Source organism: Cervus canadensis, chromosome 2 (genome assembly GCF_019320065.1).
Source record: "Cervus canadensis isolate Bull #8, Minnesota chromosome 2, ASM1932006v1, whole genome shotgun sequence".
Classification (NCBI taxonomy): Eukaryota; Metazoa; Chordata; class Mammalia; order Artiodactyla; family Cervidae; genus Cervus; species Cervus canadensis.
The window spans coordinates 41,701,623-41,729,024 of NC_057387.1; the positions used below are offsets into that span (position 1 = coordinate 41,701,623).

At 37.9% G+C, this 27,402-nt stretch overlaps 1 protein-coding gene and 1 non-coding gene across 3 annotated transcripts in view; one reads left to right on the plus strand and one right to left on the minus strand.

Annotated features, from left to right (window-relative positions):
* Positions 1-25,683, plus strand: part of FRRS1 (ferric chelate reductase 1) — a 53,001-nt gene extending 27,318 nt beyond the window's left edge. For both annotated transcript variants that reach the window (XM_043460558.1, XM_043460557.1), the window contains exons 8-16: positions 350-497; positions 10,616-10,729; positions 12,298-12,410; positions 15,154-15,240; positions 21,852-21,949; positions 22,191-22,249; positions 23,394-23,537; positions 24,657-24,718; positions 24,801-25,683. In XM_043460558.1, coding sequence (XP_043316493.1) covers positions 350-497; positions 10,616-10,729; positions 12,298-12,410; positions 15,154-15,240; positions 21,852-21,949; positions 22,191-22,249; positions 23,394-23,537; positions 24,657-24,718; positions 24,801-24,893 — 918 coding nt within the window. In that variant the 3' untranslated portion in view covers positions 24,894-25,683. The remainder of the gene's footprint in view (positions 1-349; positions 498-10,615; positions 10,730-12,297; positions 12,411-15,153; positions 15,241-21,851; positions 21,950-22,190; positions 22,250-23,393; positions 23,538-24,656; positions 24,719-24,800) is intronic.
* LOC122437414 lies at positions 4,061-4,167 on the minus strand. The gene has a single exon (XR_006268244.1). It is a non-coding gene; the product is annotated as a U6 spliceosomal RNA (small nuclear RNA).
* Positions 25,684-27,402: the final 1,719 nt, after the last annotated feature.

Genomic DNA, 27,402 nt, shown 5'->3' on the forward strand with positions numbered 1-27,402 from the left:
TAGAGCTTCTCACAAGTTGCATTTGGGCTACTAGTGTATTACTTGCTAAGTATTTCTTTAGTGTTGTTGATTGTATATTAGGGGCCAGATGGAGTTAGTGCATCTGCCAAAGTTTCTAGCCTAGGTAGTAAAAATACTATTTTTGCCAAGTGGGATAAACACAAATAAACTGGGAGAATGTGTTACTTGTACTCTTCAAAGAGGAAGTGGAAAAACAATGACACTGCAGACAAAACATGCACAGAGGATCTTAGAGAAAGGAAATTGAACAGGTCCAGGATTTTGATCACATCTTATTTTTAGCAAATATTTGGAATGTGCTGAGAAGACCCATTGTGTGTGTTTGCAGGATCCTCTTGAGGACATGGCTTGGAGGTTGGCAGATGGTGTTATGCAGTGTTCTTTCAGAAGAAACATTACCCTTCCTGGGGTTAAGAATAGATTTGATCTAAATGCAAGCTATTACATATTTGTAGCAGATGGTGCAGCTGCTGATGGTAAGTATATTGATAAAAAACTATCTTTTTAAGGTTTGTCTTTCATTTTTTTCCTTTCCTTCTTTTTTTGGAGAGACTATGGTAATTGCTCTTTTTTAAAGATATGCATTTGTGAATACAGAGTTATCAAACTCTTTTCCATCTTTGCCTGACAGTTTGACTTCGGTTGACCTTCTAGCTTTGTTTCCCTGGAAACAGGTAAAGGTAGTGTTGACTATGTTATAAGGCAACACAATAAAAGTGATTTCTGGCTGGTAAACTGCATTTGGACCAGGAAAAACTGTAAATACCTGATCAACAGCTGTATCTTTGAGCTTTCTTGGATGTAGTGACCTTGGCAGTTTCCTTGCAGGGCCCCTAAAAGCAGGACTATGTGGGGTTTTTGCAGGAGATACTGGCTCTTGTGGATGACCTGTCCAGTATGAATCTCACCTCCTTGGGCCTGAGCTTTCTCCAGGGCGGTAGAGAGGGGTAAAGGGAGTAACTCCGTAACAGCTGAGCAAGCTTCTATAGGACCTCCCTTTGAAAAAGGGCGCCTCGTGGTGCCCTGCAGGCGGGCTGAGTTTCCTGTCTCAGCCTTCTAAGTCAGTCTGATGCCAGGTGTAGCCCAAGGTAGTTTTATGAGTTCGAATGTTTAGTTTATCTTTAATACAGCCCTGGTAGGTACTGAAACACATATTAAAAAGAATAAATAGATTTTGTTTAAGGTCATAGCTAATGATATTCTGAAGAATTGCAGGAAATGCCAAGGTAATGTTGTAGTTAGTGACTCATCTCCCAAACTTAATATCCCCAAACTTGGAGCATATGGCCTACTCTGAGAGTGGTGAGGCACTGGGCACATAGAAGGGAAGAATGGGGATAAAGGAGGAGGAACAGAATTGTGGTTTGGGTAAATTGTGAAAAGCCTTGCATAGTCTATCATGTGGTTTATTTATTTTTAATTGAAGTACAGTTGATTTACAATGTTGTGTTAGTTTCTAGTTTATAGCCTAGTGATTAAGATATTTTTTGAAACTATATATGTATTTCTGAAAAAAAATATTCTTTTTTAGATTCTTTCCACTATAGTTTATTATAAGATATTAAATATGGTTCCCTGTGCTATACAGTTGGACCTTGTTAATTATCTGTTTGGTATATAGTAGTTTATATCTATCACATTGTTTAGATTTTATGCTATAGGTAAAGTAGAGGTTCAAAAGGTTTTAAAGCAGGATAAAATATCTACTCAGCGTTAGAGAAAATTTAGGAATATTTGCAGGTTTAGTTGTGGGTGATATGCTTGGTTATCTTAGGCAAATCATGTATTCTTACTTGCACCAGCAACAGCAAATGTAGCTTGAAAATAACTTCTTGGTTAAATGATAATATGGGTAAAATTACTTAGTACTTAATGAGGCCAGTTGTTAGCACTATTATTAAGGTTTTCATTTTATCTTCACAAAAACCTACACAAGATACGCATTATTATTATCCCTATTTTGCCTGGAAGGAGACAGGCTTTGAGAGGTTAGGTCATTTGCCCAGACAAATAAACAGTGGAGTTGGAATATGAACCTAAACTCTTTGAGCTCACAAATAATTGGGAAAAAAAAAAGAAATACAATTTATTCAAACTTTCTTTTAAGGTTTCTATGTTATTTTTTAAAAGTTATTTATTTCTTTATTTATTGACTGTGCTGGGTCTTCCTTGCGGCGTGGGCTTTTCTCCAGCTGTGATGCGCGGGGGCTACTCTCCAGCTGCGGTATGCAGGGTTCTCCTTGTGGTGCCTTCTCGTGTTGCAGAGCCTGGGTCCACGGGTGTGCAGGCTTCAGTAGCTGCAGCGCAAGAGTTCAGTAGTTGTGGTTCCTGGGCTCTAGAGCACAGGCCCAATAGTCGTGGTGCACAGGCTTAACTGCGCTGCAGCATGTGGAATCTGGGATTGAAGCCTGCATTGGCAGTTGGGTTCTTTACCACTGAGCCACCAGGGAAGCCCTCACAGAGATCTTATGAATAGATATTATATTGCCCGTTTGTAGAGATAAGAGAACGAGAGCCTAGAAAGGGGGAGCAACTTGTTCAAAACCACACAAGTAGCAGACTCAGGAGTTAAACCCAAGTTGATTCCAGTTACAAATGCTGTGACCTTTTCATCATATCCAGCTACTTCCTTTGGGGCCCAGAATGTCATAGGTACTCCAAGAATGATTATCAACTTGAATGGATGACTTAAATTTCTAGGAGATTTAACAGTTTGCATTTATACTTTTAAAAAGTTCATACTTTAAAAGAAAAAGTGTCATTTATTTTTAAAAATTTATTTATTTTTTCCATTTATTTTTATTAGTTGGAGGCTAATTACTTTACAATATTGTAGTGGTTTTTGCCATACACTGACATGAATCAGCCATGGATTCACATGTATTCCCCATCCCGATCCCCCCTCCCACCTCCCTCTCTACCCGATCCCTCTGGGTCTTCCCAGTGCACCAGCCCCGAGTACTTGTCTCATGCATCCAGCCTGGACTGGTGATCTGTTTCACCCTAGATAATATACAGTTTCCATGCTGTTCTCTCGAAACATCCCACCCTCGCCTTCTCCCACAGAGTCCAAAAGTCTTTTCTGTACATCTGTGTCTCTTTTTCTGTTTTGCATATAGGGTTATCGTTACCATCTTTTAAATTCCATATATATGCGTTAGTATACATATTGGTCTTTATCTTTCTGGCTTACTTCACTCTGTATAATGGGCTCCAGTTTCATCCATCTCATTAGAACTGATTCAAATGAATTCTTTTTGACGGCTGAGTAATATTCCATGGTGTATATGTACCACAGCTTCCTTATGCATTCGTCTGCTGATGGGCATCTAGGTTGCTTCCATGTCCTGGCTATTATAAACAGTGCTGCGATGAACATTGGGGTGCACGTGTCTCTTTCAGATCTGGTTTCCTCAGTGTGTATGCCCAGAAGTGGAATTGCTGGGTCATATGGCAGTTCTAATTCCAGTTTTTTAAGAAATCTCCACACTGTTCTCCATAGCGGCTGTACTAGTTTGCATTCCCACCAACAGTGTAAGAGGGTTCCTTTTTCTCCACACCCTCTCCAGCATTTATTGCTTGTAGACTTTTGGATAGCAGCCATCCTGACTGGCGTGTAATGGTACCTCATTGTGGTTTTGATTTGCATTTCTCTGATAATGAGTGATGTTGAGCATCTTTCATGTGTTTGTTAGCCATCTGTATGTCTTCTTTGGAGAAATGTCTGTTTAGTTCTTTGGCCCATTTTTTGATTGGGTCATTTATTTTTCTGGAATTGAGCTGCAGGAATTGCTTGTATATTTTTGAGATTAATCCTTTGTCTGTTGCTTCGTTTTCTATTATTTTCTCCCAATCTGAGGGCTGTCTATTCACCTTGCTTATAGTTTCCTTTGTTGTGCAAAAGCTTTGAAGTTTCATTAGGTCCCATTTGTTTATTTTTGCTTTTATTTCCAATATTCTGGGAGGTGGGTCATAGAAGATCCTGCTGTGATTTATGTCAGAGAATGTTTTGTCTATGTTCTCCTCTAGGAGTTTTATAAAAAATATGGAATGCTTCACTAATTTCTGTGTCATCCTTGCGCAGGGGCCATGCTAATCTTCTCTGTATCGTTCCAATTTTAGTATATGTGCTGCCGAAGCGAGCACTAAAAATTTATTATTTTTAATTGAAGAATAATTGCTTTACAATATTGTGTTGGTTTCTGCCATACATCAGCATGAATCAGTCATAGGTATACGTATTTCCCCTTCCTCTTGCATCTTGCTCCCACCGCCCACCTCTTTGGGTTGTCACAGAGCACCACTTTGAACTTCCTGGGTCATACAGCTAATTCTCACTGGCTGTTTTACATATGGTAGTGTATATGCGTCCTTGCTACTCTCTCCATTTGTCCCACCCTCTCCTTCCTCCCTGCATCTTCTGTGTCCATAAGTCTGTCCCCTCTGTCTGCATCTCCATTGTTGCCCTGCAAATAGATTCATCAGTACCATCTTTCTAGATTTCATGTATATGCATTAATATATGATATATGTTTATCTCTTTCTGACTTACTTCACTCTGTACAATAGGTTCTAAGTTCATTCACCTCATTAGAACTGACTCAAATGCATTCCTTTTTATGGCTGAGTAATATTCCATTGTACACATGTACCACAGTGTCATTTAAATTGGTGAATTCCATTGTACTATAAGTTATGTGTGTTTTTGGGTGTATGGTGATGACAACTGTTTCTTCTTAGGCCAGCATTGTAGAAATTAGAATGCATTTTCTGATAGAAACAGTATTTTAATTGATTAGTATTTTCCTGGAAAAACCGAGTTTGTGGATGATACATGTGCAGGATAGAGCATTGTTTTATCTCCCTCTTCTGCTGGTGTTGCTATGCTCATGGCATGGTAGGGAGAGACTCTATCATATTTGGTGGTATTTTCCAAAGTGTGGGGATCAAATAACCTGCTTCAGAACCACCTGGAATGACTGCTAAAATGCACATTCCTGAGCTCCATCCCAGACTCAATGAATCTCTGTTGTTTATGCTTGGAATCTGCATTTTAACAAGCATTTCAGGTGATTGTTCTGTATACTGTGGTTTGATAACTTAGTGCTTTAGAACAGTGTTCTTCCAACGAAGGTGTACATGTTGTAAGATAGTCTAGGGGATACAGAAAACAATGCTAGAACTTTCTATTTAGATTTATTTTATCTCACTAAAAATTTCTATTTTAAGTGTTCACAATGTATTAAAATGATAGTACATGAATATGTTTATTAACAAACATATACATAAACCACAGACATTTCTCTTTTTAACTGGTAGAGTGCAAAGCAACCAAACCAAACTGCAAAACAAAACAAACCAACCTGGACATTATCAGTTCAGGGAATTCATTTTTTAGTTCCTTTGTGTTGGGGAACAAAATACAGTTGCCCCACAGGTCATTGTTGCTTTCGTTGGTTTTGTTGTTGTTTAGTAGCTCAGTTGTGTCTGTCTCTGTGACCCCACGGACTGCAGCACGCCAGGCTTCCCTGTCCTTCACCATCTCCTGGAGTTTGCTCAAACTCATGTCCACTGAGTCAGTGATGCCATCCAACCATCTCATCCTCTTTTGCCCCCTTCTCCTGCCCTCAATCTTTCCCAGCATCAGGGTCTTTTTCAATGAATCAGCTTTTCGCATCAGGTGGGCAAAGTATTGGAGCTTCAGCTTCAGCATCAGTCCTTCCAATGAATATTCAGGGTTGATTTTCTTCAGGACTGACTGGTTTGACCTCCATGCTGTCAGGGGGCTCTCAAGAGTCTTCTCCAACACCAAAATTCTAAAGCTTCAGTTCTTCGATGCTCAGCCTTCTTTGTGGTCCATCTCTCACCTCCATACATGACTACTGAAAAAACTATAGCTTTGACTATGTGGACCTTTTTTGGCTAAGTGATGTTTTTGCTTTTTAATATACTGTCTAGCTTTATCATAGCTTTCCTTCCAACAAGCAAGCATCTTTTAATTTCTTGGCTGCGGTCACCATCCTCAGTGATTCTGGAGCCCAAGAAAATAAAGTCTATTACTGTTTCCACTTTTTCTCTATCTGCTTGCCATGAAGTGATAGGAGCAGATGCCATGATCTTAGTTTTTCGAATGTTTTGAAGAGTTTTAAGCCAGCTTTTTCACTCTCCTCTTTCACCCTTATCAAGAGGCTCTTTAGTTCCTCTTTACTTTCTGCTATTAGAGTGGTATCATCTGCATATCTGATGGCAATCTTGATTCCAGCTTGTGATTCATCTAGCCTGGCATTTCATGTAATGTACTCTGCGTATAAAATAAATAATAAGCAGGGTGACAACATATAGCCTTGATGTTCTCCTTTCCCAATTTTGAACCAGTCCATTGTCCCAGTCCATTTGTTGTCTTGTCATGTGTATGTGGATCATTTATTTGCTGCACTCTGCTTAAAAACAGTGAGACTTTGTGAGGTTGAAACCATTTTTCAGAGTAATCATATCTCTGTAACCCATGTAAACATAAATAGAACAAGGTCGTCCTGGGCAAGTTTGACAAGCTCTATTGTTTAGTAATGCAGACTGAAGGTCAGAGGGAATGTGATGCTGAATCAGAAGCTTCTGGTGATTCTTACAGACTGTGTCAAGCTCCAAAGGACACTACGTTATTAGTAAAAACAGAAAAATTAACCAGTTTCTTCATCCAAATATGCAAAAGTGATTTAGCAAAAGTGATCAATATTAATATACAGATGAAATTGCTTAATGTTTTCAGATTTCAGATAACTTTTCAGATTTTCATTTTCTACTAATTTTTCTTGTTATCCTTATATTTGGTGTTAAGCTGGCATATAGCTATCTTTCTGTTCTTTTTCTAACTGTTGAGTTGTTTTATTTTTTTACCTTTTCACAGGAAATTTAGCTCTCTTTTCTGGGTATCAACAGTGCTTGTGGATTAGAATTTGGAACATTCAGAAAGCAGATAGCTGAATATTGTCACATTTCTTTACATCATGCTGTTCAGTCACTAAGTCAAACCATAGCTTTGACTATATGGATCTTTGTTGGCCAAGTGATGTCTTTGTTTTTTAATACCCTGTCTAGGTTTGTCATAGCTATTCTTCCAAGTTACTAAATCATGATGATTACATGACTATTAAACATTCATGTCTGCTAAATGCAGTGAAAAAAATGGTATAAATGTTTACCCAATTCCCTTGTAAACAAGGTTGTTTTGCACAGTAGTAACAAATGGAATTAATGTATAACACAATGTCAGTGAGGTAAATTTCTCTGTAAATAAATTATTCTATTTATTTAAATATATTCTGATTTTTTTCAGCACACATTTACAAACTGGATCAGTGAAAAAAAAAAAACAAGATATATATTTTACTTTAAGAAGAAAAATTTGAGAAATGACCCACAATGGGAGAAATCACCTAGGAAAAGGGGTCAGAAGAAAACAAAAGATAATTGAGAGTTAAAAATATTGTCATATTTAGTAAAACCTATTTAAAACCTTGTTCTAACTGCTATTTTACCCGCAGAAAGCTTTGTCTTATCGTGAAATAAGCCATCATGTGAAATGCTGAGTCTGAACTGAAAGACAGAACTCATCTGCGTAAATAAGTTATTCACAATTAGAAAATCTACCAACTTAAATAATTAATGAAGCAGAGACCCCATTATCACATGACCTATTATTTTGGGAATTTAGGAATAATACTGTAGGAAGTGAAGTGAAAGCATGGTATGCATATGCTCAGTTGTGTCTGTCTCTTTGTGACCCTATGGACTGTAGACTGCCAGGCTCCTCCGTCCCTGGGATTATCCAGGCAAGAATTCTGAAGTGAGTCGCCATTTCCTTCTCCAGGGGATCTTCCTGACCCAGGGACTGAACTTGCATCTCCTGCACTGCAGGCAGATTCTTAACCATTGAGCCATCAGGATGCTAAACATGAACTCGGTGTCCCTTAAAGCAAAACACCAAATTTATAATGGAGCCACGCAATGGAACACCAAATTATATGGATCTCTGCTTTAATGAAGGTTAAGTTCATGTTAGTCCGTGGCTCCACGGTACTTCAGTTTAAAAACACTTTTCTTCCAACTTGACTCTCAGGCTGTTCAGAATGTGGCTTGGTTTTTATCACTACCACTGTACTAATGCAATATTTTTAGATTCTTCGAAGCCTTCCTTGTCATTTTCAATAGTTTTTTTTTTTTTCATTATCTTCTATTTGACATTTTTGTAACTTCTGATAGCTATTGTCTCCTTTTTCTTGACACTAGTCTCTAGGTATTCACTATAAAAACTTCTCATTTTCTGTTTTATCTCTGATCTTCTCTGGTATAACAAGACATGATATAATTGTATTCACCAAATGAATAACCAGGTGTCCAAACACTAGTTTTTGAACAGTCCCCATTTTTTCTTTACTGTTTCTAAAGGCTCTTTATCATACACTAAAAACTGTCAGTAAATCACATTATTTCTAATTTATTCTTCCATTGATCTATTTGTCTATTACTGTACTGTTTGAATAATAGGTTGTAAGTTTTGATAAAACATGATTCCCCTCCTAGCCTTCTTTTTTTTTTCAGGAATTCTTGCCTCCTCTTTGTGTATCTTCTCTTCTAGATCAAGTTTAGAAATGATTTGTCAAGTTTCACTAAAAATCTTATTGGGTTTATGATTGGAATTGACATTAGTAGCCCTCATTTTCTTTCTTTTCTTGTTTCACTGCATATCTTACTTCTCCCAGAAAAGTGTGGAATGACAGTGTAATATGGCAAGCATTCTTGTCTCATCCCTGATTTTTATGGGATTGCTTCTAATATCCAGTATTGTGTCCTGTTTATTGTATTTTTCTGGGGGATATATTTTATTGTGTTTAGGAATTATTCTGTTCCTACCTTTACAAAGAGTTCTTGTCATGGGTGTGTGCTGAATTTTATCTACTGTCTTTTAGGCAGCAACTGAGATGATAGTTTATCGTTACTTTTGTATATTTCTGAACAGTGAACAATTCTCACTTTCCTGGGATGAAAGTGCTTGGTCATGTCCTATTATTCCCTTAATGCAGATTAATATAATTCACTAATGTTTTATTTAAGCTTTTCGCATCTATATTCATAAATGCTTTTGGTGTGTGGTTGTGGGATTGTGTGTGTTTTTTTGTGTGTGCATGCCTGCCTCATGTTGGTTTCAGTGTTATGCTAATCTTATAGAAAAAACTCAAGAAGAGTTTAAATAAATATGAATTTTTGAAGTTAAAAAATTTTTTAAATTGTATGATAGGACTCATTCACATAACAGCCTGAGACTTAGGGATGGAAATATTTGACTAATTAAATAAAATTTTATTATTATTCTCCAGATTTGCTACTACTTTGATCAGTTTTTGTAATTCTAGATTTTCTTAGAAATTCATTCACTTCAGTTAGATTTTGAAATATTTTTGGCTGACTTAATGTTGTATATAGCATTTTTATATAATTTTAAGGGATATCTTCATATCAGCAGCTGTGTCACTGTTTTCATTTCTAATATTGTTTGTGACTTTTTTTTCCCATTTATTTTTTTGTGGTCAGATTTATAAAAAACTCAATTTTATTGGCTTTTACAGAATTAATTTTTCTCATTTTTAGACTTACTAGTTTGTTAATTTCATTCATGTATTTTTAATCCATCTTCTTTTCTGGTTTCCTAGGTTATGTTTTGTAGTTTTAAATGCATCTTGAATTAAATTATTTACTTCAAAGTTTTCTTAAATTTTTTTAAGAAAATGCTTTAGAACGATTAAAAACTTTTGAATGGTACCTTGATTACATTGCCTGTGTTTTGATATAAAGTGCCTTCATTGTTATTTGTTTAAAAACGTTTGTAATTTTAGTTTTGACTTCCTATGTATCCTAAGGATTATTTAGAAGAGTTTTATAAATATCTAGCTGGACCACTTTTTCCTAGCTTTCTTTTGTTAATTTTTATTTTGCTTAATTTTAGTTAGATAAATAACCTATATACATATTTCTTTTTGGAAGTCATTGAGGTGTAGTCTGTGGTCTAATTCTTACTTGAGACAAAGATTCACCATATCAAATTTCTTAATTATTTTTATTCTTTTTGACACTTGTATTCTGAAAATTATGTATGTTCCATAATTTGTTTACTCATTCTTCTAATGACGGACATTTACCTTGATTGAATTTGTTTGGTCAGTGTAAAGAAATGTTTCTATGAACACTGTTGTATATATATATCTTTGGTTAAAAAGGGAATATTTCTGTAGGATAGATTCCCAAAATGGACACACATACTTTCATAGTGACATAAACAAACTAGTTGGGATAATTCTATACATTATAGATTTTATTTTATAAATAATATTATTATAATATATTAAGACTATATATATTAATATTATATCAATACATGTTGCATATTAATATAATATCAGTATATAATATTATATATCATCTCTACTGAAATTTATTTTTTATTACCTTAAGAAATTTTGTTTTCAAGCCATGTCATTGTCTCTCCATTCCTTCTCTCCTGAGAAAGTAATTCATCTTCATTTTTTAAAAAAAATTTCAGGTCGAATTCATAAGCATTCTCAGCAACCTTTGATTACATATGAAAAATACAATGTGACAGGCCATCCAAAGAACATAGGAGGATCCCGCTCTTTACTCCTTCTGAAGGTTCATGGTAAGTTACATGTATAGTATTAGTAATACTTTGTGGAATAAACTTAACTTTGTGGAATAAATTTAATGCTGGCTAGATTGAGAATGGTAACAGGCACAATTTAGCAAATATCCATAAATCTTCTAAGTTTAGGCAACAACATTTGCAGGTAGCATTAGGTATCTTAATGTTTGCTATTTTGTCACAAAAAGAGAGTAGGGATATTTCAGTGGTTTTAACCTTGACTTATATTAAAATCACCAGTGGAGCTTTTAAGACATTTATCAACAGAATTTTTAAAAAGTACACTAGTTGTTTCTAATTGCCACCAGGATTGAGTATTATTGGGTGAATTAACTTTTATGAGACTTTAATTATACCATTTATTAAAATAAATGGAATAAATTAGTAGTTTGTGATTGTGATTGTTTAATTATAACAGTAGTTTGGCTTCAAAGCTTCCCTGGTGGGTTATATGGTAAATAATCTGCCTGCAATACTGGAGACCCGTGTTTGAACCTGGGTTGGGAAGATCCCCTGGAAAAGGGAATGGCAACCCACTCCAGTATTCTTGCCTGGAGAATCCCATGGGCAGAGGAGCCTGGTAGGTTATAGTCCACGGGGTTGCAAAGAGTCAGGCACAACTGAGCAACTAACACTTTCACTTGGTTTTAAAGATGTAATTTTTGTTGTTGTTGTTGAAGAACTGGTCAATTTGCAAGTATTTGAGGGTATGTAAAGTAACTCAGTGCTGTCATTATGTATCACATACTTAAAACGAAGGGAATCAAGTTGGAAGAGCAGTAGCCTAGATATAAGGCTCTGATGTACTCTGGTTGTACGAGTAGAAATTGATCCCATTTGAAAAGCAGTCCAGTTATTGTTGAAAAATAAGGTTAAAAATAGGAGAGTAGTGTAAGTGTATACTGTACTATACTCTACTTTTATAAAATATTAATACTGACAGGGAACTTTCCTTAATTGGCGTATTTCCTTTATATACTCCAGAATTATTCATTCTAGTGGGAGTTTCAGTAAAACTTGAAAATATCTTTATTGTTGTTATTTCACTTTTACTAGTAGTTCTAGTTGAGCAGTAATTGGATTCAGAAATAATGCGCCTATTTGTTTTCCATTATTTTTAGGAGTAAAATGTGAGAAGATTCTGAGAAAGCTATAGACAGGCTGTATCAGTGTAATGATTAAGAGCACAATTAATTAAAAAAAGACTGGGTTCAAATTCTGACTTATAACCTTGGGCAAGTTACTTAACTTCCCTATGCTTTCCTTCCCCATATAGCTAAACTGGAATAATAATTGTAAATATTTTATAGGAATTGTTGTTAAGATCAGTTAGATTAATATGCATAAAGTACTTAGAGACAGTGCCTGGCATGAAATAAGAGCTTTGGAAGTGTTGGCTATTAGAAGTAGTAGTGGTGGTAAAAACATTGATATTTAGATTGTATTTATTATGTCAGCTGAATGTATTTTGTTGACTGCTTACATTTTCTAAGCATTTGGATTGATCATTTAAGAAATAGCTTAATTAGATTGTGTTGTCAACCATTGCATTTTCTCACGTCTAGGTGCCTTAATGTTTGTGGCATGGATGACTACTGTTAGTGTAGGTGTACTGATTGCCCGGTTCTTCAAACCTGTTTGGTCAAAGGCTTTGTTTGGTGATGCAGCTTGGTTTCAGGTAGGTGGAGAAATAGTTTAATGCAATTTCCATATTACTTGAATGTTGCAACATGAAAACATATGAAATAAGTGGATTTTTGGGTGGTGATAGTTGTAATTTTAGATTCCTTATAATCTCTTTTTGCCCTTTGGTTTCCTATCCAACTGAGAATAGACACAAGATACGTGATGGAGATAAAAATAAAGACAGCTTTATGAAGGAGCAGGCTGAGCTGGAGAACGTATCATCACCATGTGTGTTTCTTTGGAACACAGACCTTGAGTTCATGTAACATGATCTTGAGTTACCTGTCTAGTTGCAAAAGATTAGAAGAGCATTCACCAACTTCATTGAGTACAGATGGGTCCAAGAAGGCAGTGCATGCATACTCAGTTGTGTCTGACTTTCTGTGACCCCATAGACTGGTAGCCCACCAGGCTCTGCTGTCCATGGGAATTCTCCAGGCAAGAAAATTGGAGCGGGTTATCATTTCCTTCTCCAGGGGATCTTCCTGACCCTGGGATCAAACCTGTATCTCTTGCGTCTCCTGCACTGACAGGTGGGTTCTTCATCAGCTGAGCAATCAGGAAAGCCCAGGAAGGCAGAAAAGCAGAAGAAAGAAATGGTGGTTGCTCACTATGCTGCAGAGCAGTGGTCTGTCCTCTGGTTGATGGGCTAGTGAAGGTGAGGCAGTCCCTAGCTCATCAGTCAGTTCAGTTCAGTCGCTCAGTCATGGCTGACTCTTTGTGACCCCATGGACTGCAGCACGCCAGGCTTCCCTGTCCATCACCAACTCCTGGAGTTTACTCAAACTCATGTCCATCAAGTCGGTGATGCCATCCAGCCATCTCATCCTCTGTTGTCCCCTTCTCCTCCCGCCTTCAATCTTTCCCAGCATCAGGGTCTTTTCAAATGAGTCAGCTATTCACATCAGGTGGATAAAGTATTGGAGTTTCAGCTTTAACATGAGTCCTTCCAGTGAATACCCAGGACTGATCTTTAGGATGCACTGGTTGGATCTCCTTGCAGTCCAAGGGATTCTCAAGAGTCTTCTCCAACACCACAGTTCAAAAGCATCAGTTCTTCGGCACTCAGCTTTCTTTATAGTCCAACACTCACATCCACACCTGACTACTGGAAAAACCATAGCTTTGACTAGATGGGCCTTTGTTGGCAAAGTAATGTCTTTGCTTTTTAATATGCTGTCTAGGTTGATCATAACTTTTCTTCCAAGGAGCAAGTGTCTTTTAATTTCATGGCTGCCGTCACCATCTGCAGTGATTTTGAAGCCCCCCAAAATAAAGTCTGTCACTGTTTCTACTGTTTCCCCATCTATTTGCAATGAAGTAATGGGACCAAATGCCATGATCTTAGTTTTCTGAATGTTGAGTTTTAAGCCAGCTTTCTCATTCTCATCTTTCACTTTCATCAAGAGGTTCTTTAGTTCATCTTCACTCTCTGCCATAAGGGTGGTGTCATCTGCACATCTGAGGTTATTGATATTTCTCCCGGCAATCTTGATGCCAGCTTGTGCTTCCTCCAGCCCAGCGTTTCTCATGATATACTCTGCATACAGATTAAATAAGCAGGGTGACAATATACAGCCTTGACTCATCAGTCAAGATCATGTATTCCCTTGTAGGTGGGAAGAGAAACTGAAAGTGTCCTTTTTCATGCTGTCCATTCCCTGGGGGATGAGAAGGCAGTCTTTTAATAGAAACATGGACAAGGGTCAATAAATACCCCTCAAAACAAAGTAAAACAAACCTTGCCTTTCATTTGTCATGGAGTATGGATATTTGCATATACAGTGAAAGATGTGTTGAGATAGAATATGCATGTCTGCTTGTAGAAAAAAATATTGCTTACTGTAACAGTTTTGACTTTAGAAGAAGGTATTCTTGAAACTTCATATACATTTGTAGCTTTTAAGATTTGCCTTGTCTAATATTTCTCAGTTTTGGCCGGCAGTGTTAATCTGTTTTATTTGCTATCACTGCTGACTGTCGTATGTCTTGCTCCTGTCTGTCTCTGCCTTTGATTGTTCTCTCTCTATTTTTCCTCTTCTCATGTGGATATTCCCAACTGGAAAACTCTGTCTCCCTTTCAACCAACTCAAGTCCCCCACTGTCTTCAATGCTATAATATCTGCACATGTTGCCTGACTATCGGTCCTACTTTCTGGTGACTATATATGTGTGTATATCTATACTATATATAGTGACCATAGGTCTTACATTCTCTGGGGTAGTTTTGGTTTGCACCAGTTATCCTGGAATAACCCACTATCAGTGCCCATTTTCACTCTCAGTATTCTCCTTGTTTGAATAATGAATTAGACATTTCAAATATGTTTCTCTTATCTGTGCAATTAAATCACAAGCTCCCCAGGAAACAGTACTTTCTGTTTCCTTGCAGTTTCATTGTATGTACCAGGGTGCTTGGTGGTAGAACTTAATAAATGTGTTTGGAAGGAGATGAGTTTGGCAAGTAAGTGCTCTCTGTGTGTGAAAATATCCATTCCCGCCGTTTTGTGCAGGTGAAGTCTTGGCAGATGCTTTTAAGTGATGAGGTTGGCAGCTTAAACTTTTCTTTAAAGTTCAATGTTATGGTAAGACTTTTTTAGCTGACAACAAATTGCGGTTATATGTCAACAGAATGGATGCCTTCTGTGGATCTCACCCTGTGATCTTCATGGTTACACCAGCTTCTTTGTCTTTTGCGGTTCTCTCTCTTCTCATTTGTCATTTCACTCTTGCAGGTGCATCGAACTCTCATGCTCACTACTTCTGCCCTCACCTTTATTGCTTTTCTTCTGCCTTTTATTTACAGAGGAGGCTGGAACTGGGTAAGTAGATCTTAAAAAGAATGTTTTTTATTATATTTATATGTTTAATATTCAGTTTGATGCCAAAGGAGATTTCTGTTTTTTTTCCTCAGATGATGCATAAAAAGATATATCTTCATGTCCCTCTTTCTCTCCTTTTTGAATCATCTGATGAGTGTTTCACATGGTTGGTGTCAGGGGTGGAGTTAGAATGTCAGTGCAGATTACTTGGTAGTGGGATGTATTTTTAGAGGGTCTCAAATTTTAACTATGTATTATGTAGCTTTAAGGAGTTTTCTCACTATAGAATGGTGAAAGTTGAAAGCATATCTAAGGAACATGAACACTTTAAGTGATTTTCTCTAATACTGTGACTATCACTGTTAACATTAGTTGTATTCCTACTATGTGAGGAGAGTTAAGAAAGCCTTCCTCAGCCATCAATGCAAAGAAATAGAGGAAAAAAACACAATGGGAGAGACTAGAGATCTCTTCAAGAAAATTAGAGATACCAAGAGAATATTTCATGCAAAGATGGGTTTGATAAAGGACAGAAATAGTATGGACCTAACAGAAACAGAAGATATTAAGAAGAGGTGGCAAGAATACACAGAAGTACTGTACAAAAAAGATCTTCATGACCCAGATAATCACGATGGTGTGATCACTCACCTAGAGCCAGACATCCTGGAATGTAAAGTCAAGTGGGCCTTAGAAAGCATCACTACGAACAAAGCTAGTGGACGCGATGGAATTCCAGTTGAGCTATTTCAAATCCTGAAAGATGATGCTGTGAAAGTGCTGCACTCAATATGCCAGCAAATTTGGAAAACTCAGCAGTGGCCACAGGACTGGAAAAGATCAATTTTCATTCCAATCCCAAAGAAAGGCAATCCCAAAGAATGCTCAAACTACCGCACAATTGCACTCATCTCAGATGGTAAAGCGTCTGCCCACAATGCGGGAGACCTGGGTTCAATCCCTGGGTCAGAAAGATCTCCTAGAGAAGGAAATGGCAACCCACTCCAGTATTCTTGCCTGGAAAATCCCATGGCTGGAGAAGTCTGGTAGGCTACAGCCCACGGGGTCACAAAGAGTTGGACACGACCGAGCGACTTCACTTCACATCACTTCACATGCTAGTAAAGTAATTCTCAAAATTCTCCAAGCCAGACTTCAGCAATACGTGAACTGTGAACTTCCAGATGTCCAAGCTGGTTTTAGAAAAGGCAGAGGAACCAGAGATCAAATTGCCAACATCCACTGGATCATTGAAAAAGCAAGAGAGTTCCAAAAAAACATCTATTTCTCCTTTATTGACTACGCCAAAGCCTTTGGCTGTGAGGATCACGATAAACTGTGGAAAATTCTGAAAGATATGGAAATACCAGACCACCTGACCTGCCTCTTGAGAAATCTGTATGCAGGTCAGGAAGCAACAGTTAGAACTGGACATGGAACAACAGACTGGTTTCAAATAGGAAAAGGAGTACATCAAGGCTGTATATTGTCACCCTGCTTATTTAACTTATATGCAGAGTACATCACGAGAAACGCTGGGCTGGATGAAGCACAAGCTGGAATCAAGATTGCTGGGAGAAATATCAATAACCTCAGATATGCAGATGACACCACCTTATGGCAGAAAGTGAAGATGAACTAAACAGCCTCTTGATGAAAGTGAAAGAGGAGAGTGAAAAAGTTGGTTTAAAGCTCAACATTCAGTAAACTAAGATCATGGCATCTGGTCCCATCACCTCATGGGAAATAGATGGGGAGACAGTGGAAACAGTGACAGACCTTATTTTTTTGGGCTCCAAAATCACTGCAGATGGTGACTACAGCCATGAAATGAAAAGATGCGTGCTCCTTGGAAGAAAAGTTATGACCAATCTAGATAGCATATTACAAAGCAGAGACATTACTTTGCCAACAAAGGTCCATCTAGTCAAGGCTGTGGTTTTTCCAGTAGTCATGTATGGATGTGAGAGTTGGACTATAAAGAAAGCTTAGCACCAAAGAATTGATGCTTTTGAACTGTGGTGTTAGAGAAGACTCTTGAGAGTCCCTTGGACTGCAAGGAGATACAACCAGTCCATCCTAAAGGAAATTAGTCCTGAGTGTTCACTGGAAGACTCATGTTGAAGCTGAAACTCCAATTCTTCGGCCACTGTATGTAAAGGACTGACTCATTGGAAAAGACCCTGATGTTGGGAAAGATTGAAGGTGGGAGAAGGGGACGACAGAGGATGAGATGGCTGGATGGCATCACCAACTCGATGCGCATGAGTTTGAGTAAACTCTGGGAGTTGGTGATGGACAGGGAGGCCTGGCGTGCTGCAATTCATGGGGCTGCAAAGAGTCGGACACGACTGAGCGACTGAACTGAACTGAACTGAATTGAGAATCAGAGATGTACCTAAGGTCAGAGTCTGAGTTTCCAGTATACTCTTCTTGTTTAACAGCCAGTCAGAATTTGATATCAAAATTTAATATTTCAATTTGGGCTGTTGCTATAAGGGCAAATATGGATGAATCTTGGGTCATAGGTATTACTAGGAAACCTCCTTTCTGCTTTTTAAGTATTTTTAGACTGGTCAGCCTATTTTTTAAAGGAAATTATGAAGATTTTCTGATATGACTTGAGATATTGGGACTTTATTTTCTCCAGGTACTTGTGACAAGTGTAATGCTTACTTTATAAACTTCATAGCTTGTTAGTCTTTGTAGTTGTGACAAGGGTGGTAAAAAGATAAAAAGCATAATTCTATAGCTGGACCCTTGGATTTGAATCCTCATGTCATCACGGATTACCTGGGACACCTTGGGCAAGTTGCCTAACTCCTCTGTCCCTCAGTTTACTCCAATGAAGACAGTAGAGTATCTCATAGGCTTTCTGAGGGTTGATAGTTAATTAACTGAATGCACTTAAAATAGTTCCTGGCACATTCTAAACATAAGAGAATTTTGTCTCTGCTATTACTATTTTTTATTAGATAGGGACAATTTCCATCTCTAGAGTCCAAGTTGTAACTTATCTGCATAACTGAGTCCACAGTTTGAAAGTTTTTATAGTGCTTGTCTGTCAACTTTTAGTTCCTAATTTGCAGAAGCTTCCTATCTTGGCTTAGAAACCATATGGCCTTGTTCTAGGTCACAGGTTTTAGAGCCTACCCAAGCATGGTCGTCAGTGACAACAGACTGAGATATACCTCTATCTAAATGTATCATGGATAAGAGCATTTCTGTAATCCTTCTCTTAAGTTTTTAAGTGCCATAATTGTGCAAAGTGGTCTAATCCCACTCTCTGTTGATTTGAGCCGACACACATCACTGAGGGAGGAGTATAGCTGAAACTATCAAGATGTTGCGTTGATGATTTTTCTTGGCTGAGACCTTTGAGTGACTAGGCTCTGTTAAGCCACACGGGTTGCTCCTGCTGCTAAGTTGCTTCAGTTGTGTCTGACTGTTTGCGACCTCATGGACTGTAGCCCGCCAGGCTCCTCTGTCCATGGGATTCTCCAGGCAAGAATACTGGAGGGGGTTACCATGCCCTCCTCCAGGGGATCTTCCCAACCCAGGGATAGAACCTGCATCTCTTATGTCTTCTGCATTGGCAGGTGTGTTCTTTACCACTAGCATCACCTGGGAAGCCCAAGCCACATGGCTTACAAGGAATCACATAGAACCTTTGGCCCCGGGAAACATAGAGGTCTGAACAAATAATTACAATACACTGGATTGATTGTTCCTTAAATGCAGATACTAACTAGTCTTCAGTTCAGTTCAGTTCAGTTGCTCAGTCAGGTCTGACTCTTTGTGGCCCCATGAACTGCAGTACACCAGGCCTCCCTGTCGATCACCAGCTCCTGGAGTTTACCCAAACTCATTTCCATTGAGTTGGTGATGCCATCCAATCATTTCATCCTCTGTCATCCCCTTCTCCTCCTGCCCTCAATCTTTCCCAGCATCAGGGTCTTTTCAAATGAGTCAGCTCTTAGCATCAGGTGGGCAAAGTATTAGAGTTTCAGCTTCAATATCAGTCCTTCCAATGAACACCCAGGACTGATCTTTAGGATGGACTGGTTGGATCTCCTTGCAGTCCAAGGGATTCTCAAAAGTCTTCTCCAACACCACAGTTCAAAAGCATCAGTTCTTTAGAGCTCAGCTTTCTTTGTAGTCCAACTGTCACACCCATACATGAATACTGGAAAAACCATAGCCTTGACTAGATGGACCTTTGTTGGCAAAGTAATGTCTCTGCTTTGTAATATGCTATCTAGGTTGGTCATAACTTTCCTTCCAAGGAATAAGCATTTTTTAATTTCATGGCTGCAGTCACCATCTGCAGTGGTTTTGGAGCCCCAAAAAATAAAGTCTGACACTGTTTCCACTGTTTCCCCATCTATTTGCCATAAGTGATGGGACCAGATACCATGATCTTAGTTTTCTGAATGTTGAGCTGTAAGCCAACTTTTTCACTCACCTCTTTCACTTTCATCAAGAGGCTCTTTAGTTCCTCTTCACTTTTTGCCATAAGGTGGTATCATCTGCATATCTGAGGTTATTGATATTTCTCCTGGCAATTTTGATTCCAGCTTGAGCTTCCTCCAGCCCAGCGTTTCTCACGATATGCTCCGCATATAAGTTAAATAAGCAGGGTGACAATATACAGCCTTGATGTATTCCTTTTCCTATTTGAAACCAGTCTGTTGTTCCATGTCCAGTTCTAACTGTTGCTTCCTGACCTGCATACAGATTTCTCAAGAGGCAGGTCAGGTGGTCTGGTATTCCCATCTCTTTCAGAATTTTCCAGTTTGTTGTGATCCACAGTCAGAGGCTTTGGCATAGTCAATAAAGCAGAAATAGATGTTTTTTTGGAACTCTCTTGCCTTTTCAATGATCCAGTGGATGTTGGCAATTTGATCTCTGGTTCCTCTGCCTTTTCTAAAACCAGCTTGAACATCTGTAAGTTCACAGTTCACGTATTGCTGAAGTCTGGCTTGGGGAATTTTGAGCATTACTTTGCAAGCGTGTGAGATGAGTGCAATTGTGCGGTAGTTTGAGCAATCTTTGGCATGCCTTTCTTTGGGATTGGAATGAAAACTAGTCTTTGGTGGGCTTCAGATGGCTGTGCTGGTGTTAGTGGTCATCTAACATACTGGTGGGAGGGGGCCGCATTCCGTCATTAGATTCCATCACAACCATTTGTGCATTGTGTGACCTGGCTACATTACTCACCGTCTCTGAGCCTCAGTTCCCTCGATTGTGGAAGTGGGATATTGATAACTAACCATCAGGCATCAGAGTGAGCATTAGTGATAATGTGTATAAAATATGTGCCTGGCCAACAAAGGAAACTATAAGCAAGGTGAAAAGACAGCCTTCAGAATGGGAGAAAATAATAGCAAATGAAGAAACACACAAAGGATTAATCTCAAAAATATACAAGCAACTCCTGCAGCTCAATTTCAGAAAAATAAATGACCCAATCAAAAAATGGGCCAAAGAACTAAACAGACATTTCTCCAAAGAAGACATACAGATGGCTAACAAACACATGAAAAGATGCTCAACATCACTCATTATCAGAGAAATGCAAATCAAAACCACAATGAGGTACCATTACACGCCAGTCAGGATGGCTGCTATCCAAAGGTCTACAAGCAATAAATGCTGGAGAGGGTGTGGAGAAAAGGGAACCCTCTTACACTGTTGGTGGGAATGCAAACTAGTACAGCCACTATGGAGAACAGTGTGTAGATTCCTTAAAAAACTGGAAATAGAACTGCCATATGACCCAGCAATCCCACTTCTGGGCATACACACTGAGGAAACCAGATCTGAAAGAGACACGTGCACCCCAATGTTCATCGCAGCACTGTTTATAATAGCCAGGACATGGAAGCAACCTAGATGCCCATCAGCAGATGAATGGATAAGGAAGCTGTGGTACATATACACCATGGAATATTACTCAGCCGTTAAAAAGAATTCATTTGAATCAGTTCTAATGAGATGGATGAAACTGGAGCCCATTATACAGAGTGAAGTAAGCCAGAAAGATAAAGACCAATACAGTATACTAACGCATATATATGGAATTTAGAAAGATGGTAACGATAACCCTATATGCAAGACAGAAAAGGAGACACAGATGTACAGAACAGACTTTGGGACTCTGTGGGAGAAGGCGAGGGCAGGATGTTCTGAGAGAACAGCATTGAAACAAGTATACTATCAAGGGTGAAACAGATCACCCGTCCAGGTTGGATGCATGAGACAAGTACTCGGGGCTGGTGCACTGGGAAGACCCAGAGGGATGGGATGGAGAAGGAGGCGGGAGGGGGGATCGGGATGGGGAACAGATGTAAATCCATGGCTGATTCATGTCAGTGTATGGCAAAAACCACTACAGTATTGTAAAGTAATTAGCCTCCAACTAATAAAAATAAATGGAAAAAAAAAAAAGTATGTGCCTGGCATAGACGCTCAGTGAACAGTGTTTATTATTATTTTTAAATGTTTACAGCTAGAGAAAAGCCCTAAGAAACTACTTCTGTTGTATTATTTTTAATTTGAGGATTTGGTGGGCAAGATTAAGACCATTAAAATGATATAACTTTGTTCAGCATGCAGGTTATCACCCATACCTTGGTTTTATAGTGATGGTTTTAGCAGTTCTTCAGCTTCTTTTGGCAGCTTTCAGACCACCTTTACATGACCCAAGGTACTTGTAATCTTTATTTATAAATGCTCTTTAGGTAGATATCATTAATTGGCAAGCCAATTGCTTTTTGTTTGCATTTTATAAAATTCAAAGGTAAATTATATTTACTTAAAAGGTTTTAAAATGTATTTCAGATAGCTGATGCCTAAGCAATAAGGGAAATTACATGCTTTTTATTCTCTTGGGAATTTCTTGTAGTTCCATCTCTTTAAAGAATACTGACTGGTTCTTTATTTGGTAGAAGGAAAATGTTTAACTGGACTCATTGGAGTATGGGAACAGCTGCTAGAATAATAGCAGGTAAGTAATTGCAAGCCACTTATTCATATATAATTGAAAGTTGTTTATACTGTAAGTCGTAATTTGGCTTAAATGATTTTTAGATGCATTAGTAAGTGGAGTAATTGGTTATTGAGGAGAAATCAGTCTTAACCATTGAAATCCAGAAAGTAATTTCTAGAGGTAACTATTTAAGCTATCATTTCAGTTTCAAGGTTTTAAAAATGACTTAAAAACCCTCCTTTTAAGACTTTTTTTTAGTGTTTGCCTTTGCCAGCAGAATAAGCTATGCTGATGACCAAACGTATAAGCAGCTCAGCTTGAGGGTCTGTCATGGTTTGGGCTGAAATGGGCTTGGGGACCCAGCCCTCTGTCCCCAGGTTTTCTCCATGGGAATGGTACCTTCCAGGGCAAGGTGTTTTTCAAATGTCAAGTATGAGTCTGTAGTATTTTTTAAATTAATTAATTAATTTATTTTAATGGAGGATAATTACTTCACAATATTGTGATGGTTTTTACCATACATCAACATGAATTGGCCACTGGTATATACGTATTCCCCTACCCCCATCCTGAACACCCCCTTCCTGTTCCCTCCCCACTCTATTCTTCTGGGTTGTCGCAGAGCACTGGCTTTGGGTGCCCTGCTTCATGCATCAAACTTGCACTGGCCATCTATTTTACATATGGTAATGTATATGTTTTAATACTATTCTCTCAAATCATCCCACCCTCCCCTTCTCCCGCAGAGTCCAAAAGTCTGTTCTTTACATCTGTGTCTCCTTTTGATGCTTTATGTGATAAATACCTAAGCTGATCTCCTGCCCTCACATTTCTACGTTCTGTAGAGATTGTGGAAGGGGAGGTATAGTCAGAAATGGTTTCCATACTTTTTCCCCTTCCTACATTGCAGACTTAAACCATTTTTAAAAGTTTGGGCACCTCTTTTTTAACAATTGGTAGATTATAATTATAATTTCCCATCTTAGCCTTTCTAGTCTTACAATAAGAACTAAATTAACTACTTGGTCTTAATTATTAATCTAATTCATCTCATAAACTCTTTGAGTATATTTTACTTGATGTAATTCACACATGTATGCACATACATCCATAGTTACCTCTTGAATTGTATTTGAATATGTGTATTTTCTTATAAATGTAGTGGCAGCAATGTTCCTGGGAATGGATTTGCCAGGACTGAATCTTCCTGGCCCATGGAAAACCTATGCAATGATTGGATTTGTTGCCTGGCACGTTGGGACAGAGATTATTCTGGAGATACATGCTTACCGACTCTCTAGAAAAGGTAATCTGCTCAAAGAGCAGTGTTGTAGAATCACTTTTATACAAACTGTTGGAAAATAATTAGTTTCTCGACACTAATGATTGACTCTTTCATAGTACCTTACTAAAAATTTGTTTCCATCACTCAGGCTATGATAAAAATAGTGGAAATTTTCTGCCTTTGATTTTATATTCACTAGTATTAGAGTTTGTGAGTAAAATGCAGGGAAAGAGGGCAGCTTTTAGGGAAGATGCCTTCTTTCTAAGTACTTTTTTACTTTGCCTGCTGGTCTGACGTGGGTCTAGAATGAACCGAGAGCCCTGAATGGCTGGAGCTGAGAGACCCCTGAGACGGAGGAAGAAGAGATGCTCATCCAAAGTCAATACAGGGCAAAGCTGCAGATGAATTTTACCTATTGAACAGACTTCTTGTGTGCTATCACTTACGTTGCCATCTGCGTTATATAAAGCTAGCTAACCAGCATGCTACATAAGAAGGACTTAATATTTTGCCAGTGCTCTCTAGTGGCAAGGTCCATTTTGGCCCCAGTGCCAGGCAGGATAAGATACCTGTAGCCATTAGGAGTGGAGAGATTAGTAGAGAATCAGTGACATGTTTGCCTGGTTTCTAGGCTAACTGTCCTTCGTGTCCTAAGGTGGGCTTCTAAAAACAAAACCTCTTTGTTGTCTAGTGTGTATGCTCAGCAGCTTTTTCGGAACTGCGTAGTAAAAACTGTCCTACCGGTTTTTGACTCTTGATAGGGTAACATACATAGGATTTGAGTCCTTTTTTTTTTATTGGTGTAGTTGATTTACAATGTTGTGTGGGGTTTGAGTCCTAAAGGGACTTTTGATGACCACTAGATTATGGCTTGCTATTTAAAAAAATATATATAGGTATTTAACACTTGGATTGTTAGAACTCTGACTAGAAGAAAGTCCTTTCACATGTATGCTGTAGCCAGCTTGACCTGATTTGTAAGAGCCTTAAATATGTAGGAAGTTTGCAACATTTGGTCACATGAAATGCGAGAATGTACCTCTTGGAAATCCTCCAATGCTCCAAATCAGGGCTTTCTTTGAGAATGAGTTTACCTGCATACCCACTGGCCTTACAAACTTTTGTTCTTGTTCTTGACAGTTGAAATACTGGATGATGATAGAATTCAGATCCTCCAGTCATTTACCGCAGCTGAAGCAGAAGTAAGTTCTTTCTTCTTATTTATTGACACAAACCTTAGTGATTACAGTTTCCTTTTTTACATCTCATTTTTTTTTCTTTTAGGGTTATGTTTTTAAAAAGGTGGTGTTAGCAATTTACGTTTGTGGGAATTTGACTTTTCTCACCATGTTCTTATCTGCAATCAACCGTCTATGAGCGAGTGAAGACCTTGGCTTTTGCAGGCCAGGTGATAATCACCATCAAGCCAAAAAACATGATGCCTATCCTGACTGCCTGGAATGTATTCATGAATTCTAATTAGGGAAGATCAGATCATGTCTACAGAGAAATTCTGAAATCTGGTCTTTAGAGATCAACATTCAGTAGGGTGCTATGGACTATAAACTGATGTCAAGGTTTATATATTATTCTGAGTTTTAATGGGAAGGTTGTGTCTGAGGAGAAATAACTCAAATATTTTATATGCTGAAATTTTAAGAATGTTAGCATTTAAGAAAAGAACTTTTTAGAAAAACAAAAGGATGTCATGGAGATAAAATGGAGACTGTATTAAGGTAAATATCTTTTGAACTTAAAGGTGCTGTTGTACTTTAAAGAAAACATTTATTTTTTACTAGTTTCTATGAATGGTCTTTCTTAGGACTTTTTCCCTTCCCCCTTTCCTTAAGAATTTTTGAGAAACATATTTTTCAGTCCAGTTTTTTAGACGTGCCCTTTGTTTCATGTATTTTGTTACTTCCCTGATAAAGGTAAAAGTGGGGTTAACACCATTTCATTAACATTTGAATATATTATTAATATTATAATTTCTTTCTTAGCAGTGAAATGCAAGTGTGCATCTTTTGATTGAGTGTCTTCATTTATTTCGCTACAGAGCTAAAATGACATTTTCTATGTTAATTGTTTTGACTATGAGATTAAAGTCTTAGTCTTTGGAGACTGTAGACTTGCATTTCTAAATTAATAAAATTCATTGTTGTGAGCATTTTAAGAGTTGCTCTCTTTCTTTGTGCTAATAAAATAATATGGATGATTCTGTTTTGTTAGAAGTCTCTGATACTACAGTGAATCAGAATCATTATTATTATTTTCCTTCCTATTTCAGTAATTTCCCTTTTATGATTGGCTCTCATATTTGCTATGAGGATTTCTAGCCAGTGGGTGGCACCATAACACTACTACTTTGTTCCTGTTTCCTTGTGCGGATTCATTTTTAGTACCTGGTATCTTGGGGTGGCATACCCCTTAAAATTCACCAACTCTTAATATTTGTTTGAAAAATTTCCGCCTTTGAGGGAATGATCACAGTTATAGGATAGAACTGAAATTAGGGACCAATGTTGTTATTTTCTGGTTCTAATTCTATTTGTTTTCTAACCATGTTATTTAATAACCATTGTTTGATACTTTTTCTGTTTACATTTCTGTGACCTGGTAACAAATGAACACAACTATATTAGATAGACAAAACAAGCAAAACTCTATATTCTTAAAATAAAAAGTTTAGGGAAGCATAGTTTAAACTTTTTTATGTTAAAAAAAAAATACGATTGGTCCAAGGACCTAAATTCTATCTGGTATAAGTAATAGCCTCATTGGTGTATCTTACACCTTTTTCTGGGTAAAATGATATGTTTTTGTCCTTTAGATAGGTGTTTATCATAAGTAGCTTAGGGTTTGAGATGTGATATTTATGTATTCATGTTCTATAAGTGTCAGGCTACTTACAGTCTAAGCTTTTTTTTTGAATGTCTTTATATAAAAGCATAGGGCTTCCCAGGTGGCTCAGTGGTAAAGAATCTGCATGCAGTGCAGGAGGTGCAAGAGACTTGTGTCTGATCCCTGGGTTGGAAGGTCCCTTGGAATTAAAAAAATGACAATCCACTCCAGTATTCTTGCCTAGAGAATTCCGTGGGCAGAGGAGCCTGGTGGGCTACAGTCCATGGGACCACAGAGTCGGACATGACTGAGTGAGCATCCCTTTTTATTGGCTCAGTGGTAAAGAATTTGCCTGCAATGCAGGCGACTTGGGTTTGATCCCTGGGTCAGGAAGATCCTCAGGAGGAGGTATGGCAACCCACTCCGGTATTCTTGTCTGGGAAATCCCATGGACAGAAGAGCCTGGTGGGCTACAGTCCATATGGTTGCAGAGTTGGACATGACTAAAGTGACTGAACACGCATGCATGCACATTTAAAGCATTTTGTAAAAATATATAGATCACAGAGTCAGACACGACTGAGCAACTGGGCACACACACATAGAAAGTTAAATGTATACTAAAATATTTTCCTCTAATTTTCAATTATGAGGGGCTTAAAGGTTAATAAATTACATTTGACATGGAAAGATTTGTTTAAGGAAAAGATGAACCTTGCTGTGTTTTGGTTTTCAAATACATAAACTTACTGGATTTCCATTGCTGAGGCTAACCTGTTTTACTTTTCTTTTTCACTAATTTCATCTGTTGACACTGGATATATCAGTTGATATACAGAGTTGTCCAAAGAAGTCTTTACCATTTAATTTTAGTAGACCAACAAACCTTTTCATTAATATCAAATTTATGATTCTTCTGCTTATGAATGGTTGATATTTACAAATTGAAAATGCCTGTTCTTTTTTTTTAAAGTAAGTATGGTATTTCTGTGCTCCAATAGTCTAATACATATTATTTTTATTTATTTATTTATTTGGCCACACA